Source organism: Myotis brandtii, unplaced genomic scaffold (assembly GCF_000412655.1).
Source record: "Myotis brandtii unplaced genomic scaffold, ASM41265v1 scaffold250, whole genome shotgun sequence".
Classification (NCBI taxonomy): Eukaryota; Metazoa; Chordata; class Mammalia; order Chiroptera; family Vespertilionidae; genus Myotis; species Myotis brandtii.
Window position 1 is genome coordinate 606969 of NW_005359478.1, and position 20054 is coordinate 627022.

Consider the following 20054-nt stretch of genomic DNA (forward strand, 5'->3'; position numbering starts at 1 on the left):
ATGTTTCTGACTCTCTATCCCTTTCCCTTCCTCTCTGTAAAAAAATCAATAAAATATATTTTAAAAAAAGAAAAGAAACCTATAGGTATGAGTTATTTTTTCTCTTTCAGCTATGTAAGTCCTTGAAGAAACAAGGCATTTTTGCCTGCCTGGATCCCATGTTATTCTTTGACTTTTGAACTATTTCCCTCACGACCACGTGACTCATTAATTTTACTTACAGTGGTATATGGTATATTGAGATTTCAGGGTACTTATCAGAGAAGAGGAAAAAAGGAATCTGAGAGATTTCTAATTATACAGTAGGTATGTGCTTGCTACATGGTGGCATTTATATGTTGGAAATATGATTGAATTTTATAATAAACTTTTTGGTTTCTCTTTTCATATTAAAATTTCCATAAGCTTTGAGGATATAAAGAGAGAAAAGCATACTATCACATGAACAGTGGCTAAATAAAGAGCAAAACAAAATTACTGTTCTCTTAAGGAGAAAAGTTTCAAAGATCTTTCACTGAATTTGTGTAGGCCAAATCAAGAAAGAGGAAAAGCAAAGAAAAAACACTGTCTTTGAAGATCAGGTTTCAAAAAGGAGTTAACAGTCACTCAAAAGACATTAATAAAAAACAATTCTGATATTTAGAGCTTCTTCCATTGTTTTGGGATGACTACTTTTCTATCAAAACTTTGATGAAGCAGCACAATGAGAAAATAATAACATACCTACATTTTAAACCACTGTACACATTACAGATGAAGTCAGCAAATAAAAACTGTCCCATTATTTGCTTTAATTTAAACTAAAGAACAGGAGCTCTACCTTGTTGTATACGATCACTATCACATTAATGTAGTAAATTAATAGGATTATTCATTGAGCAGATGAGAACAGCAAAATGGAATTGGCAGAAACCTTCAACAAGCAGATATGATAAAAAATGAGTCTAATTTAATAGTTTGAGAGGACAGTATTTGGGGACTATAAAGAGCTTTATCCAGGAAAAATAATAGGAAGTAGGTAGGACCCAATTCCACTGACTGGCAAATAGTCTAGTTAACATAAAATTCAGTTTTGCTGCAGATCTTCTGGTCCACACTCTTTCTGAAACACTAAACACTGGTTTAGAAAAGGATCATTTTTACTCTTAACTGAGCAAAGTAAAATTCTCAGCTCTACGTGTCCCAAACAATTTTCTCATGATTTTAATGAAAAGCAAAACAAAACAAAACAAAACAAAACAACAAAAAAACCCTCTGAAACCAGGGAGAGATCCAAGGTTATGACTGAAGTAAAAAAATATGTCCTGGGTGCCATAAAGAACAGAGAATGTACCACCAAATAGTAACACTGATAATGGTGATCGCTAATACTTGTTGAATGTTATAAGTACCAGGCACCATATGAAGTGCTTCACATGTACTAGCATATTGCACCCTCACAAAAATCTATGAAATACTGTTATTGTTCTTCATTTTATAGATAAAAAGAATAAGACTGTTTTTAAACTCAAGCCATCAAAGGCCCAAACTCTTAACCACTACTCCACATTGCTTCAAATAGAGCTCTTTTCATTTTTCTAACAAATATTTATTGAGTCTCTACTATGTGCTATTAATAGGATGATTACCAGGAAAGAAAGACATAAAATAGACTAGTTCCTCCTTCCAAATAAAAAGTTGTGATATGACAATATGGGGGGGTGGGGGTTGTTTACTTTCTGAAGATGTTTCTCTTCATGGTATGAAAAAAATCTTCCTTCTAATCAAACGAGTCTTTTCTGAGGCTATGGATATGTATGCTTCAGTGGTAGTATGTAACAGTTTGGTTCTAGTGAAATTCTTTCTAAATAAAAATGTTGTTAGACTATAGAATAACTGGTTAGAAGTGGCTTATAGGTTAATGTTTGGCAATATATGAGCTTTTTTTTTTTTTCTCTCACCATGTTACAATTACTATTCAATAAAGCAAACCCCATCTGTACTAAAAAAAAACAACCCTCAATTCATTGCTTCATGACGTATTATAATCTAGGGTCAAGCCAAGGAATGCTATAACCCATCTAGGGGTCAGGCCTCTGGCATCTACTCATTATCAAACAAAAGTTCCCTTTATAGACTATTTAAGTCATGTTGCCAAAGAAATCCATTATGATGGGGGGAGTACAAATCAACTGCTCACTGTAAAACCCTAATACCATGGGCAAGAAAACCTTCAAAAGATACCTTTAAAAAATGTAAAGTGGATCACAAATGGAATTCATATTTTAAAAGTACTATCTTTCTTTTAAAGTGAACCCCTCCCCCCAAAAAATATTTCAGGCAAGGAATTACAGTAATTTTGTTCCAACTGCTTACCATTTGGTAGAGAGATACAAATAAAGATATTAAACTTGGCTAGTGATTATGTTTGGTTCTATTGTTTTAAACGAAAAATAAAATGATAAACATAAGGAAATTTAAATTTAGTTATAGGGCAAAATTTGTTTTTATTTAGGAAGAGAAGAAAACTCATTTTATTGAGAAAAACAAAAAATTTTCATAGAAATATTTCTATTAGGCCCATGAAACAATAGACTGTAGTAGTGTTGTTTAAAACTGCCTTTAGTAGTATTGTTTAAAGTAAGTTGGTCAAATTAAATAGATTGTGATACAACTTTACAAAGAAATGGTAAAAAGAATGAGTCTTTAGATTTTATCTGAAGCCATCCCTGAAAGACATAGTTAAGTGAGAAAGTAAATGCAGAATTATGTGTACAATATGGTATCATTTGAATTTAAAGAGTGGGAGATATACACATCCAAACAGGCTTGCACAAATACAGAATAACTGAAACTAGTAACAAACTCAGCTTTTACTATATATCTCTTAAATATACCTTATTTAAGAATCAGAATTTAAGACAATTAAAAAATAATAAAGTCCGCCTACGTTTTTTGTGAAGATTTAAGAACACAGGGATAAAATTAAAGGCCAGAGTGGCTGGGTTGGTTGAGCGTCATCCATGAACTGAAAGGTCAAGGGTTTAATTTCCGGTCACGGCACATGCCTGGGTTTCAGGCTCGATCCCCAGTAGGGGGCCTGCAGGAGGCAGCCAATCAATGTTTCTTTTTCCCTCCCTCCCCCATCCTCTGTCTATAAAATCAATAAAACATATTTTTAAAAAGTGATGATAGAGGTACTTTTCAGAAATATAAAGCAAATAGCATCTTCATGATTTTCAAAATGTTGATGTTTTCAGGGGAAATTCTGATAAACATTTTAAAAAAGTAAAGGCCAACAACTACCTATCCCAGTAAAGACCTTGGTATAACTAGAGCAACCACAGGTGGGTGCATTTCTTTCTTCTGCTTGTACAGATATTTTTTAAAGTATGCTTAGAGGGCCCTGACCAGTTTGGCTCAGTGGATAGAGCGTTGGCCTGGGGACTGAAGGGTCCCAGGTTCGATTCCGGTCAAGGGCATGTACCTCGGTTGTGAGCACATCCCCAGTGGGGGGTGTGCAGGAGGCAGCTGACCGATGTTTCTGACTCTCTATCCCTCTCCCTTCCTCTCTGTAAAAAAAAAAAAGCAATAAAAATATTTTTTAAAAAAGTATGCTTAGAGGAAGGGAACCAACATTTACAAAGCACCTATCATATGTGAATAATCTGACATATTTCATTGAACCCTCATAACAATCTAAAGGTTTGAAATCATTATCCCTGAGACTTGGGCAAAGTAAATAATTTCCCCAAAGAAACGGTGGTATGTAGAGACAGGCTATCAGCCAGGACAGTCTGGCTCCAAAGCCTGTGTTGTTTTCATTAGACCACACGGGCTTTATTTTATAAAGTAAAATTGCAGCAGGAAAAGAAAGAGACTAAGTTTTAGAATACTGGGTCCTTATCAATATGGAAATGTGCTTCTTATTCTAAGTAGCTTAGAAATGGCTATCTCCCAAAGAACTTATTCCCAAGTTAACTTATTGTCAGTGACATCACACTGTGCCTTTCTCAGGAACCTTGGAATTATCTCTGATTTGTTCTTATTATCCTCATATCCAATCTGTCACTAAATTGTTGTTTTCTCCCTTTGAAATGCCTCTTAGCTTTTCTCTTATTGTACATTTTTTACTACTATTGCTATGAGTCCACTAGCCTCACTGACTTCAGTTTTTTTTACCTCCAAAGTATCCTAACTAGATTACATTTCCTAAAATACTGCTTTTATCATATCAACTTTCTACATAAGACCCTACACTGGATCTCTTTGCCTATCTCAGCAAGTATAAATTCCTCTTATAAGCTTCTGCATAAACTGCTTCGTGTTTACCAAATCAATTTCATCTCCTATTCTCTTCCACATCCATTTTCAACAGGTGAAGCTGTTTATTCTTTTCTGCATACTTCTGCATCTTTGCTTTTGCTGCTCTTCCTGACTGAAACCCTCCTCCAGATTCTATTCATTCTTTATAGACTATCTTAATGGCACCTCCTCTCAGAAACTTTTCCTAATAACCGCAAATCTTATAGTCAGTATCACAATTTTGATTTAAATATTATGTTGCAACACTAATTGTTGCACTGGCTACATTGAATTATTCTCTCCCCCCTACATATGTATATATATATTTTTTACATCTCCATGCCTGCATTCTCTGCTGAGAATTTCCCCCCTTTTCTCTGGTTGGTACACTCCTCCTCCTTATTTATTTGTCCAGACCCACATCTAATGTCATCTTCTCTAAGAAGCCTCAACTTTAGGGAAAACTGTTGTCCTTTCTGTGTTTCCATATTCCGTTGGAAATACCTCTAGAATAGCACTTATTGCACAGTATTATAAATCCTGGCTTAAATTTTTATCTTCCTTATTATCATGTGAACTCTTTGAGGGAAAAAAATGGTATTATATTGATTTTTGTACCTGCAGATCCTCATAGCACCATGCACGTGTAGCGGACATTCATGTATTTGTGGAATGAAAAACAGATGTTCAGTAATGAAAAACTGAGATAATGTATTTTAATTTATTATATCTTTTAAAATCTTCCTAACGACACTGTGTGATAAATATCATTATACCTATTTTTCAAATGAGGAAACTAGCTCAGAGATTAAGCCAAAAGCTCCGGTCACAAAGCCGGTAAGTGGCAAACCAAAAACTAAATTCCAGACCTTCTGATATTAGTCTAGTATTCTTTCTAGTAGATCAGGCTACCCTCCTAAATATTCAATTCATTGCCTGAACCCTTTGATTGCACATTATTCTTTTGTGGCTCTTATCATGTATCTATCTTAATATTAAACTGTGTACTTGTCTCAACTCCTCGTTAGACTGTAAATTCCATGTTGGTGAAGAAGGATTACTTGCCTTAGTATCTCTTGCTCTGCCTGGCACAGTGCCTTACACATAGTAGGTGCTCATCAAATGGGACTGAATAGATACCTGGAGAGCACTAGAATGGTCATTTTGACAGGCCAGTTCTTGTTCAACCTCCGAAACCTCCAGCAGATTCCGCTCACCGACCAACCGAGACAGCTCTCCAACAACTGTCACGTGCTTTGATACAGTCCCAGACATCTTCTTGAACTGTGGGTAATTCTCAACAAAGGCCTGCCACGGGAAAAACATCAATTGGGGGTTCTGTTATTTCTTGACCAAGGATAGGCATGTATGAAGGGGAAAAAAAATCAGGGATTGTTCTGCCAAGAAAAGGGCATCTATAGCTTTAATCACATGGCATCTGGCATTCTGTTAAGCCTAGGAAGAGAAGAACTGGTATATGTAAGCAGACTGAGTCTTTTAATAGTCCAAGGTGACTGAAGAATGGAAAGAAGTTTATGGCTTATTACCAAGTTTTCACTATATTGTTTTCTAAAGAGAAATATTCTAGAAAATACCTCAAACCAAACTAAATGAATTAAGGTAGAAATAGAATAGCTCCCAAACTTGCATGTTAGTCATCCACGTACATGTTCAATTTACCTTCATGTCTGCTATTGATTCTAGTTTTTGCTGTTCTTTTGGTTTCTTCTTCTGAAAGTCTTCCATGAGATTCTTTATATTGCTACCAATCTCAGCGAAGTTCAGGTACATGTTCTGTGAAAAAGGAAGTTGGAAACACAGTTCTATCAACTAGTCTGACGTTCAGACAGTTTAAAAGAAGAAGTGAAAAAGAATTCTGAGCACAGTTAGAATTGAAGGGCAAGAAACTTCCATTATAACTAGCAAGTCTGGACATTGGTCAGGACACTGGTGATGAATACCAGTAGTATTCTCACAAAGGGCTACGGGAGGGAGGGAAGTAAGTAAATTGGGTTCGAATTTTAAAAGTGGAAAACCGCCCTAACCGGTTTGGCTCAGTGGATAGAGCGTCGGCCTGCGGACTGAAGGGTCCCAGGTTCGATTCCGGTCAAGGGCATGTACCTTGGTTGCGGGCACATCCCCAGAAGGGGGTGTGCAGGAGGCAGCTGATCGATGTTTCTAACTCTCTATCCCTCTCCCTTCCTCTCTGTAAAAAAAATCAATAAAAAAAAAAAGTGGAAAACCAAGTATGCGATTTCTATGAAAAAAATATTGTTAAAGGGGGGTCAGAATCCAAGTCTTCTGCCTTCCCTTAAGATGCAGTTTATCCACATCGGATGCCTCCATCATCCTTCCACATGAATTCTCACAAGTCAAGGGGGTCCTTCTTACAAAAAAACAACTAAACTCAATTAAAAACCACTTACGTTAGCATAGAATTCATCGTTTTCAGCAGATAGGACCACCTCTCTTAAGTCTTTACTGATCCCTGGCACTCTGGAAAGATCAATCCGATTGTTGTTTATGCCCAGAAGTTCATGGACCATGGCTTGGTATGTCCACTAAATAAAGAATCGTGACAAAAAATTTGGTAAATGACAACACATGGAAATAGTAAATGTTCAGGAAAACAAAAACGAATAACTTATTCTTAGTAATTACTCTTCTTTACATGGAGATTCTCTATTTAGTTCAAGTTTTATTGATATTTTGTGCTATACTAAATATTAAGATTGTCATTTTAATTGGTTAAACATCCAAATGTCAAAATACTTTTAGATTTCACACTTTGAAAGAAGGGCAGCAAGATTAATATTCCTGATAAAAAGGAAAATTAGATCTATCATTAGCTCCAATTTTGGCCTGTGAATTATGGGTATATTTTTGGCTTCACGGATAGGGCTATATTGGTACTGCAGTTACAAGCTGTACCATTTCCTGTACGCTTCTGTGGTTTTCTGCAGCATGAGAAGTGTATTCTTGCAGGTCTGAGTGGTGCTATATTTATCCTGGGAACACTAATATTATCAGAAAAAACCCTTGTGAGTTGATGAAAATACACATATTCAGAAGCTTTATATTTTTACTTAAAATGAATTGTGAAGAGGGTTGGTTTCCAGTCTTACAAATGTGAACTTATTTGGTAAAACTGGAAAGGAGAACCCCCAAATATTTCCTTCTGGCCATTTATAGAGAATGGGTTACTTTTAATCATAGGCCCATTGGACAAAACTAAATATTTTCCAGCAAATTACCCTCTAAATCTAGAATCTAATACTAGAAATATTTACATATGTATATCCCATCTTTTAAAAATCTAGATTTATTAAGAAATGACTTGAGGTTATAAAAGATGCTTTATTTCCTAAAATATCTGCCAGATGAATCCTCAAAACAGCCAGTTTCATTAGGGCATTTAAAATAAGCACAACCAAATGTTTTATGCTTCCATAGACAGCATCCTGTGCATGCTCTGCCATCAGCACTTACTCTATAATTAAATTATCTCTTTTCTTCTCTCTCCATTGGACCACAAGGTCTGTGAGAGAAGAGATTTTTTAACCTTTTATCGCCAGGACTTAATACAGTACCTGCCACATAACAGGTCCTTAGTGAAATCTGTTGAATGAATGGTTGCTTTTCTTTGGCAAACAGAATTATAGGCAATCATTTCTCTTTCTAATTTTTTTATATTATCAAAATTTATTTAGTGAACAAATATTACTTTGAATTTTAGGAATATAAGCCTATTGCATCATAGAGCAGTTGCATTCCACAGCCGCAGATCTCCCCAGCATTAACATTATTACCTATAAGCTGGGAAGGAACTGAAATATAGACTGTGCCTTTCCCTACAAATTCAAAGTCACTATTAAAAAAGCATCTACTGTGTGCAAGGCTCTGTGCTTGTACTTGCATTAGAGCAAACACTGGCAAGACAGACTGCCTTGAAGGAATATGTAACCTAGGAGAGTGTGAAAACAAAGGTTCAGCACGGTGAGTGCAGCGCGAGACACATGAGAGACACAAAGTTGCCAGAAATTTTAGGGAAAAAAGGACATGTCTGACTAAAAGAAAAGAGGCTTCAAGATGTTTCGAGTGATTTTTAAAGAGAAGAACTCTGATAGGTGAAGTTGGGAAGACAAGGTATTCCAAACATTCCAGAGCTAAGATGGGTCACAACATGAATAAAATGATGGCAGGAGACCATGCGTGGCATATCTGCAGTCGTGAGCTGTAGGTTTTGTACAAGGTTGGGCCCATATTGTGAAGGCTCTTGGATGTCAAGATCAGGCGTCTGTATTTAACTCAGTAGGCAAATGGGAACCAATGAAGATTTCTAAGCCAGCCGTAAACAGGATCAGAACTGTGCTTTGGGGAAATTAATTTAACAACATTGTGTCTGTGAAATATATTAGAGTGGGATGAAATGTAAAGTGCGGATTAAGTAGGTGACTATTTCGGTATTCCCATGAATGATTTGGGTCTACATCAAGGTAACAGCAGTAGAATGGAAAAGAGCAGACAAACACTGGAAAAGTAGAGTCTATAGGACCTAGAAGTTGCCCTGATTCGGGGTTGGGGTGGTGGTAGAAAGGGACAGGAAGGATGAGGCAGAAGAAAGAGTCAAGGATTATTGTGGCTAGAAGAATAGTGATGGAAAGAGTCAAGGAGCCCTAACTGGTTTGGCTCAGTGGATAGAGCGTCGGCCTGCGGACTGAAAGGTGCCAGGTTCGATTCCGGTCAAGGGCATGTACCTTGGTTGTGGGCACATCCCCAGTAGGAGGTGTGCAGGAGGCAGCTGATCGATGTTTCTCTCTCATCGATGTTTCTAACTCTCTATCTCTCTCCCTTCCTCTCTGTAAAAAAAAATGAATAAAATATATTTTAAAAAAAAGAGTCAAGGATTATTGTGGCTAGAAGAATAGTGATATCAAAAAACCAAGAAATATAAGGCAAAAACAAGAGCTGAAAATAAGGAGGCAAATAAATGAGCCATCCTGTTCATTTCCACATCTGCATTTTGATGAACAGCACTTGCAATTATCCTTATGTTATGCTAACAAAGGTTTTTGCACCTGGTTTAGCAATGGGGTGATGGCATCATCGCAGCGATCTAAAATAAGCAGCAATGGAGGAACCTCAGTCCGCCGGAACTCAAATAGTTCATATTCTTTAGTGATGACTTGCTGTGGGTGAGAAAGAGTTTGGTCAACCAATTAGTTGCAGATAGCAATGATATAAATAGTAAATTAATACATAAAAACTACATTTAACAAAAGTTCTTTGCACCTTCATGGCCTTCCATAAAAAAAAAACTTGATAAAGTTTAATAACATTCTATTTAAGAGGAGAGAATTTGAAACTCTATTTCACAGGTGATTTGATTGGATCAAATTAAGTTAAATAGCTTGGAAATGTTTCTTAGGTTACACCTAAGAATTTTAACTTTAATTTGTTGCTTTTTTGTTGTCATCATTGTTACTTTTGGTTTTGAATTACAAAGACCTACTTCTTTGCCAATAAACCTAACGCCTCATCTCCTTGGTTGTAGACAAATATTCCTTTAGTTTTTGAAATATGATGAGGAAATGAATGGTCTTGATGTTCTGGAACCAGGCTAGGGAATGCCATACCTTAACACATTCGGCAAGTCTCTTTGCTGCCTCTGATGAAAGCTGATAACGAATCATAGGGCATTTCTTCAGGGATAAAAGGAGAGCCGTCAGTCCTTGAGTTGTTCTGGACAGCTGGGCTGGGTCCCAATTTCGACCCTTTTTAAATATTCAGAGAAAATACTTAAATTTTTTCTTATTTGCTGAATTAACTCCCACCTAATAAATAAACTAAAAAAAAAAAAAATCCTTTCCTTCCATACCTGGCAGCAACCCAAAATATTGAGGGAAAACAAATGTGGATTCACAGCAATGTAATCACCATAAAATTCCTGCAAATAAAGCACCAAGATCAGTCAGTCATATTCCATAAACTCCAACTGTATCATGCAGCAATATTTTCATATGTGATATAGTCAAATTTGAGGAAATGTTAGTGTAAAAGATAGAACAATTGATCAATTAAAAGTTAACAAAAAGTCAATGTGGGGAAATTAATAAAATAATTATAAAACAGCAGCAATAATAAATCTTAAAAAAAAACCACAAAAGTTATAGAAGTATACATATTATATGCCTGGAGACCTCTAGGACTTATCAATTAGTAAAAATAAAACATTGCTATAGGGTATACAATGTTACACTCAAACGAAAAAGAACTTTGCTTTCCAGTGCATTCTCATGAGAGAGAATATGATTCAAAAGAGGTCATTCTTTTTTATTCATTTTTCATCTAGAATATCCAAAACTGGTTTATTTGTGGTCCTGAATACAATATTCTGCAATTAGCTGATAAATGTATTCAAACGTTTGTGATAAATGTATTGGAGAACACTAAACTATTTAAGAAGGGTAACATGATATGTTCTAATGTGATGTATTATATAGCATGTAGAAGAAATATTTAGGAGTTTCCAAATTTTAACCTAATGACAAATGTCTGCTTATTATTCCTAAAGCAAGATAACCACAAACAGAACTTCAACAAACCCCATTCACATCCTTTACTTCCTAGTCTATCCCAATTAAACTTGGTCCTAATAGATGAACATTCTTTTTTTAAAATATATTTTTATTGATTTCAGAGAGGAAGGGAGAGGGAGAGAGAGAAATATCTGTGATGAGAGAGCATCATCGACCAACTGCCTCCTGCATGCCCCCTACTGGGGACCAAGCCCACAACCCGGGTATATGCCCTGACCAGGAATCAAACCCATGACCTCTTGGTTTCTGGGTCGATGCTCAACCACTGAGCCAAACCGGTTAGGGCTAGATGAACATTCTTATAGGGTGGCTCATAAAACTATCATAGGACATTTTGATTCTGTCCCCAACCCTGTGAAACTCTTCCTACTAATAGTGGGATCCACTGACTCCTTTAATCTGTTCCCATCCAATTTGATATATCTTCCAAACTTTCTAAATATAAGCATAGTCTGGTGCAATGCACATTGATTGTGTCTGATGAGTAGCCTCCATTCTTTTGAGACAGCACTTTCCCTACTTTTACACTCAAATCTTTAGTAAAAAGGGCCAATATAAGAGACGAGTTAGAGGACCAATATGTTTACCTGAACCTCAGCCACAACTTCCTGTTCATCAGCTTCAGCTAATGACTTCACATCACTCTTGCTGATCACATTACTGAAATCTGAAACAGACATAAGAGTTGTTATTGACTAGAAGGAGATCATCGTTGCTGCAATTAGACATAAATGGGCCTGACAGTTAAAGCCTAATGAATACGGGAAGTTTAGTACACATTGTAGTAGATGTCAAAGTTGAACACCTTCAAATTGGAATGAGCAGCACAAAGATGTTTAAATCCATAGATTCATAATAGTAATTTTTTTAAAAAAAAGGACCACCATTGTAAGCATTGGAGGATGCTAGGGAACCAAGCCTTATATTGAAAATAGAAGGAAAGGGTAACATGGTAATAAAAAAAGGGAAAGAAGTAAGCTTTTATCCTTTTATACATAAACTGTACCACCAGATAACCAAATAGTAGATGAGGGGAAATTTCTCTTTATAGAAATATTCCAGCTAAAAAATAAAGAAGGAATGATAATGATATGACAGAATTAAAACAATATTTTTATCAGCCTCTAATGAATCAATGGTTGGACCTAGGCATTGAGCATCAACCACTGCTAATATCACAGTAAGAGACGATCAGTGGAAGTACACCACACTACCTATGAAGTATTCTTGTCAAAAAGAAATAAAATCTGAGTCTAATTAAACCTCTTCATCCAGGTACCAACTTACAGAAACTGGAGGAGAGAGGAGCATTTTAAACTGCAAAGAGCCTGGCCCGCGTGGCTCAGTGGTTGAGCGTCGACCTATGAACCAAGAGGTCATGGTTCCATTCCTGGTCAGGGCACATGCCTGGATCTCCAGTGGGGGCGTGCAGGAGGCAGCCAATAAATGGTTCTCTCTCATCATTGATGTTTCTATCTCTCTCTCTCCCTCTCCTTTCCTTTCTGAACTCAATAAACATATTTTTTTAAAAAATAAATAAACTGCATGGTGATACAATCAGCAAGATCCAGGCTATAGGAAACTTTAACAGAACAACCTGGTTTCTTCAATAAATAAATTGCACAGGAGAGATAACCAAGAAAAGAGCAAAGAAACTTAAACAGCTTATCGACCAATAGCAATGTGTGGACCTTACTATGATCCTGATTAAAACAAACCATGGGGGGATGGGGAGGGGGCAAGACATGAGAGAATTTGAACACTGAATGAATATTTAAAAAATAGAAATTATTTTTTATTATTTGGGTATACTAGTAATGTTTTTAAAAACAAGTCCTTGTCTTTTAGAGATGCATAATGAAATATTATGGATAAAGTCATATTATATATTAGATTTCCTTCAAAATTATATTGGTGGGGGAGTAGGTGGTAGTAAGGCTAAAACAAGATTCGCCATAGCACAATAATTATTGAAATTAAGTGATGGGTACATTGGAATTTATTATACTAATCTGTCTACTTTTATATATACTTTGAAAGGAGCCTGTTATACAAGATATTTATTCAGTAGACATAAAATTATAGAAAATTAAAATTATAAAAAATAATATGAGCAGAAGGCAAGCTAAGTGCTAAAATAAACTGTGATGAAAGTTTGTAATAAATAAAATTACTATATACAAACATTTTCATTTATTTCAATCTGAATAACTAAATAAAATTGTGAAATTGATTGCTTCACCCAGGAAATTTCAATTGGCTTTAGTGCTAACCACTTTAATATATATGTATGTAATTTTTTTCTTCTACTTCATAGATTTACAGTTCAAATCAATCTGTAGAACCAGAAAAGTAAATATTAGATTTATTATTCATTATTAATCTTAATTGCTGCATCAAAGAACTCTCTTTAGCCGAAACCGGTTTGGCTCAGTGGATAGAGCGTCGGCCTGCGGACTGAGGGGTCCCAGGTTTGATTCTGGTCAAGGGCATGTGCCTGGGTTGCGGGCACATCCCCAGTGGGAGATGTTCAGGAGGCAGCTGATTGATGTTTCTTTCTCATCGATGTTTCTGGCTCTCTATCTCTCTCCCTTCCTCTCTGTAAAAAAATCAATAAAATAAAAAAGAACTCTCTTTAGAGGAAAAAGGAGCCTTTTACCTCATGACCTATTCAATTTTTAGCTAAGTGACACAGCAAAAGAGTGATTCTGTTAGATGTTCACTTACATTTAAATTTGGTAGCACAGGGAATCAATCTCTCTGTCTCTATGCCTATCTATCATCTACCTATCACTGAGTACAAAGTATCTACACTTTCCCAAGTATTTAGCTTGTGATAAGACTAAAAAATACTGGAATGACTACACATTTATCAAATGGCTAAAATAAAAAATAGGGACAACACCAAATGCTTGTGAGAATACAAAGAAACTGGATCACCTGTACATAGCTGGTGGAAAAGTAAAATGGTATAGTTACTCTAGAAAACATGTGGCAGTTTCTTAAAACATCAAACACGCAACTACTACATAACTCAGCAATTGCTCTCCTGGTTCATTATTTATTACAGAGAAATGAAGACTTACGTTCGCACAAACACATGTACACAAAGGTTTTTAACAGCTTTCTCTGTAGAACTGGAAACAAGTCAAATGTCCTTCAAGAAGTGAATAGTTGCCCTGACTGGTTTGGCTCAGTGGATAGAGCGTCAGCCTGTGGACTGAAGAGTCCCAGGTTCGATTCCGGTCAAGGGCATGGACCTTGGTTGCAGGCACATCCCCAGTGGGGAGTGTGCAGGAGGCAGCTGAATCGATGTTTCTCTCTCATCAATGTTTCTAACTCTCTATACCTCTCCCTTTCTCTCTGTAAAAAATCAATAAAATATATTTTTTTAAAAAAGAAGTGAATAAACAAACTGTCGTACATCTATACCATAGAATACTACTCAGTAATAAAAACTATTGATAGATGGAACTTGAATTAACCTCTTACGCTGAGTAAAAAAAGAAAAAAACAATCCCTGAAGTTTATATGCTATATGACTCCTCTTAACCTTCTTGAAATGACAAAATTACAGAAATGGAGAACAGACTGTGGTTTCCAGGGGTTAATGAGGGGGTTGAGCGGAAGGGAAGTGTCTAAAAAAGGACAATACAAGGGATCCTTATGGAGATGGAATGCTTTGTATCCTGACTGTATCAATGTCAAAATTCTGGATGTGATACTGTATTATAGCTACCGAAGATACTACATGGGGGGAAAGTGGGCAAAGGATATACAGGATTTCTGTATTAGTCTTATAACTATACTAGAGTCCCAGTGCATGAAATTCATGCACCCGGTGGTGGAGGGGGTCCCTCAGGCCGGCCTGCGCCCTCTTGCAATCCAGGAGCCCTCAGGAGGTGCTGCTGCGGAGGCGGGAGATGCTCCTGTCACCGCTACTGCGCTCACCAGCCGTGAGCCTGGCTTCTGGCTGAGCGGCGCTCCCCCTGTGGGAGCACACCGATCACCAGGGGGCAGCTCCTGCATTGAATGTCTGCCCCCTGGTGGTCAGTGCGCATCATAGTGACCAGTCGTTCCACCTTTTGGTCAATTTGCATATTAGCCTTTTATTATATAGGCGTGAATCTACAGTTCTCTCAAAATAAAATGTTTCATTAAAAAAGAAAACCCGTGCCCTGTGTGGTTTGGCTCAGTGGATAGACCATCAGCCTGTGGACTGAAGGTCCCGGGTTCAATTCCGGTCAAGGGCACATTCCTGGGTTGCAAGCTGGGTCCCCAGTAGGGGGCGTGCAGGAGGCAGCTGGTCAATGATTCATTCTCATCATTTATGTTTCTATCTCTCTCTTTCTCCTCTCCCTTTTTCTCTGAAATGAATAAATATATATATATATATATATTTTTTAAAAAGGAAACCTGTGACTATTAGTCAAAACCAACCAACCAAAACAAAAGTAGGAACACTGAAACTAATAAAATTACCTATTTTTACCTCTTAGGGTTGTTTTAAAGGTCAAATGAAATAATATATAAGAAAGTTCTTTATAAAATACAAACTCTTATCACAAATGTTAATTTTTGGTACCATTGTTAAATTGTAGTATATGCTGAAGAAAGTATGTATATCACAGACTATAGTCTAAACCCTAAAACTCCAAAGTCTTCAACTTCTCAAATGCCCTACATACTGAGTGTTAAGTTTTGTCCTTGGTTTTAGAAATGGCACAAATAAACTATACTAAACTATAAAGATCAATAACGACATCTAGAGGAGAATCGATGTAACTGCCAAAGCAGAATGTATTACATTAAAAAAAAATCAAATCTGTATAATGGTATAGTAACCATAAAACTCGTTTGTTTCCAGGCCTCTGCTTCTCTATCCCTGGCCCCACCCACCACCACCAAAGTTAGGCACATAAGAGATATCTACCTGATGACTTGTACTTAAAGTACTACATAAAGTAGCAACAAGAAGTGAAATGTTTTTATCTGGTATGTAAAGTAAATCTCTGCCTTTCCAACAAACTCAAGTATATCCTCTCTCCAAGTAAACAAATTAGCTTCTATGCCTCAGTTCATAAAAGTATAAAACAGGAATAAGAATACACTTTGTGAAAATTGGCTACTGGTACTTATGACTTCTTGCCTTACAAAGAATTTTAAAAGGCAAAGTTAAACAATTTTTTTTTTACCCAAGCAATTAATGGTGAATGGAAATCACATTTAGCTTTCTGAAATAGAATGTTGGTTATAAGACTTTTAAATTTTGAAAGAACATTGAAAAAACAGACTTTTTTTAGTGAAAGATTCAATTAACTTATTGATGATACAAAGAGACCAACAGAACATTCTAGCTAGGATATAGTTATATGATTGAATAGGTGAAATAACATACTTACAAATAAAATATATACTGTATTTGGGTCTTCGGAGCTCCTGAATCAGATAATCCACATTCTCCTAGAAAATAACAAACAAACAAATAAAATATGAAAATTGCTTCAGTGAAAAGCTAATAAACATCATCTATTGATTTATTTAAGTATTTACTGAGAGTCTACTGTGTGCTGAGGTCTAGAGTAAGTATATATATGTTGGGAGGGTGAAGGCTGGGGATGAAAAAGAAATATATTAAATATAATGATAAAGAATCATATGTATGCCCTAACTGGTTTGGCTCAGTGGATAGAGCACCGGCCTGCGGACTCAAGGGTCCCAGGTTCGATTCCGGTCAAGGGCATGTACCTTGGTTGCGGGCACGTCCCCAGTAGGGAATGTGCAGGAGGCAGCTGACCGATGTTTCTCTCTCATCGATGTTTCTAACTCTCTATCTCTCTCCCCTCCTCTCTGTAAAAAATCAATAAAATGTATTTTTTTTTAAAAGAATCATATGTAATTTTAACTAGCTGTGTTACATTGGCCAAATTAAGACTAAAAATATATAAAGAACACAAATGTTGAAATACAACATAAAATTGATAATTCTGCAATGTGCCTCAAACTGCTTGTCTATAATTATATTCATCTATCAAAATTATTATAGAGTATCAAAACATGTCTAGTCCTTTTAAAACCAATAGTCAAGATAAAATATAGCTAATTATATTTGGCTTTTAACTTATTGTGACCTAAGACTGCACAGTTTCAATGTTTGGGAAGTATTTGCAAATAGTAGGCTAAGACCCTTTTTATAATTACATTATTTTAAAGTAAAATATGAAATTTAGAAGTAAAACAGTTGATTTTTATATGGTCAAAACATTAGAATTCCCGTTATATAAGATTATAATGCAGGTCTTATCTATTTTTGATATTATAACACAGGGTTAAATTTCAGTATAAATTTGGTCCCCAAACTATACATGACATAAAATATCATTTTTGAATGTTAAAAAAACCAGTTTCCTTACAGAATTAAAAGTAATGTAAGCAACGCACATTGCTTGTTAAGTCGAAAAAATATTTTGAAAATTGTCATTTAGATTAAAAATATCTTAAAAAGTAACCTTATCATGGAATCTTAAGGAAAAATTGCTTTTAAGAACATATATTGAGTATGAGAGACTATATACATATATATACATTCATATACTCTCATGTGTGTGTGTGTGTGTGTGTGTGTGTGTGTGTGTGTGTGTGTGAAAGAGGTTCTCCAATAAAAATGTTAGGAAATGATGCACTAGGTGATCTCTAAGATCCTTCTCACAACCTGAATGTTATGACTAAGATTTACAAATGTGAAACAACTGGGAACTATTATAACACAGTATTCATTCATTCAGGAATGGCTTATTGAGTATACACCATGTAGCAAGCATTGGAGACATAATAGTGTGACAAAACAGACCCATCTCTATTCTCATGAAGCTTACTGTTGGTAGGTGAGATAGATATTAATCAGACAGAAAATATAATACTTCAACCATGACAAATAATAGGGAGAGGAAGATGGTGCTGTAATGCTTATAACAAGGGGGGTTGACCTGGTCAGCAAGGCCTGCGTTGATGCAGTGAAGAAGTTCCCAACAGAGAAAGAGCCTGTGCAAAGGTCCTGTGGCATGATGGAATATAGTGTACTGAAACATTAGTGTGACTAAGAGCAGAGGGGGGAATGGTTTGAAATGAGGCTGTAGAAATGATAGGAACTAGACCACACGGGATCTTGCAGACCACAATTAAGGAGTTTTGTCTTTATTGTAAAAGTAATGAGAAGTCATTCAAGGTTTCCAAGTGGGGAGAACATGATCAGATTTGTATTTTGGAAAATACATAATGTACAAGCATGGTAAAAGAGTATATTGAAGAACAGGAATATAAAGTAAGAGAGTATACAAAATAAGATTGAAACAGTTAAGGGTTTTTAAAGGAGGACTTAAGCAAGATTTAGATGTTGGACAAAGACTGATGGAAGGCTAAAGAATCTCTAATGAGGGCAAGAGAAGAGAAATGAGAGTACAGAGGGATGATACAAAGGCCTAGGGTCTATAGTGGAGGAGCAGAGGTGGGACACTGGAGTTTGGATACCTAAGGGCAGACGAGACCAGTTAAAGGAGTGCTTTGCAGACTAGGCTACTAAATATAGATTTAATCATGGAAGTAAAATTGAGCCATTACAGGTTTTTGAGCATAGATGTGAAGAAAATGATAAAAACTCAAAACATTGACATAAGTATATAAGATTAAGTGGCAATGCTATTTAGTGAGAGGAGGTTAATCCAGGAATAAAGTGATGTGGGTCTCTGTGAGGGTAGTAGCTTTGAAAGTAGCTGAGAACCTAAAAGACATTTTGAAGGAAAACACTGGCTGTAAGGAGTAAACTGAGATATGGGAAGGAGGAGAGTCAAGATTTTAACTCTGATAAACCAGGATAATTACGATGCCACAAATGATAATACAAATTTATTTTGCCTTCTTAATGCCTTGAGATCATAGCGTTCTGTATTTGCCTGGGCAGATGGCAGTTCAGTATGTAGTACCTTCGTAGGTCGAAGAAAACAAATTGCTTTCAGGTGTTTCATGACCTCCCGATTCGCAGAATCAATGCGTTCAAAAAGGTACACTTCCTTCTGAAGAATCTCTGATTGTGTGTATACCATACTCACTATACCAGTCTGTAAAGAAAAAATAATTACTAATATTATGATGGTCCAGAATAATAAAAACAAGCAACAATACCCTAAGGCTTAAACTTTTTTTTTTCCATTACTATTTAACTGGATACCTTAAGTACTAACATATGTACTAATATTTACTGAGCATCCAAACATGTATGTAATGTACCAGAATGCTCTCTGTAAACGTGGACAATCCATACACGCCCCCCTCCATTTTTCTATCACCTTAAAGAGGTGTTTTAAAAAAAAATCTGCGATTAACAAATAATAAATAACCTGTCATCTCAGCTTGAGCTCCAACATTTTTACTTTAAAAACACAGTGTTGCCCTAGCTGGTTTGGCTCAGTGGATAGAGCATCCGCCTGCGGACAAGGGGTCCCGGGTTCGATTCCAGTCAAGGGCACATGCCTGGGTTGCGGGCTTGATCCCCAGTAGGGGGCGTGCAGGAGGCAGCCTATCAATGATTCTCTCTCATCAGTGATGTTTCTATCTCTCTCTCCCTCTCCCTTCTTCTCTGAAATCATTAAAAATATATTAAAAAAATAAAATAAAAACACAGTGTTGAGTAGAAATAACAGGATCACCCCAAAGAGGAAAAAAAAAATCTCTGGCAGTGGTTAAAGCCATTTAGTCTGAAAACCGACTGGGCAAGCTGAATACAACCTTTCAATTCCGTACAGAACCGACCCTCCTTTAAAAATCTTTAACTGAATACCAAATCCCCCAGTGGAATGTGACCTGCTATCGTCAGGGAGGGAGGATTCCCGCACGAACCCTGAGCAGAAGCAAACTCACCGTCTCTTTATCCATGAGCAGCACTTTCATGCCCGGCCCGCTGTCCTCTATCATTTTGGAAATGTACTGCTTCACAGCCAGAACCACGTTCATGGTGGCGAACTGACAGGTGAGCCCCACAGCCCTTCCCGCCCCCTTTTCTTCTGGCTACACGCACCCCCGGCTTCTCGGCCAGGTCTCCGCCGCTTCCTCCCCGCCCAGCCTCGGCTTCCGGAAGTCCGGGCAGCCGCGCTGCTGGGACTTGTAGTTCCGCCGCGC

At 36.7% G+C, this 20054-nt stretch overlaps 1 protein-coding gene across 3 annotated transcripts in view; it reads right to left on the reverse strand.

The window, feature by feature from the left end:
- Positions 1–20049, reverse strand: part of VPS45 (vacuolar protein sorting 45 homolog (S. cerevisiae)) — a 46444-nt gene extending 26395 nt beyond the window's left edge. For 2 of the 3 annotated variants that reach the window (XM_005867397.2, XM_014540702.1), the window contains exons 1-10: positions 19797–20014; positions 18863–18997; positions 16286–16346; positions 11471–11550; positions 10163–10231; positions 9921–10058; positions 9363–9473; positions 6711–6845; positions 5965–6078; positions 5425–5592 (exon numbers count right to left, since the gene is read on the reverse strand). In XM_005867397.2, the coding sequence (XP_005867459.1) occupies positions 5425–5592; positions 5965–6078; positions 6711–6845; positions 9363–9473; positions 9921–10058; positions 10163–10231; positions 11471–11550; positions 16286–16346; positions 18863–18997; positions 19797–19889 (1104 nt within the window). In that variant the 5' untranslated portion in view covers positions 19890–20014. Of the gene's footprint in view, positions 1–5424; positions 5593–5964; positions 6079–6710; positions 6846–9362; positions 9474–9920; positions 10059–10162; positions 10232–11470; positions 11551–16285; positions 16347–18862; positions 18998–19796 lie in introns of all 3 variants that reach the window. The other variant, XM_005867399.2, reaches the window with a different exon arrangement.
- Positions 20050–20054: the final 5 nt, after the last annotated feature.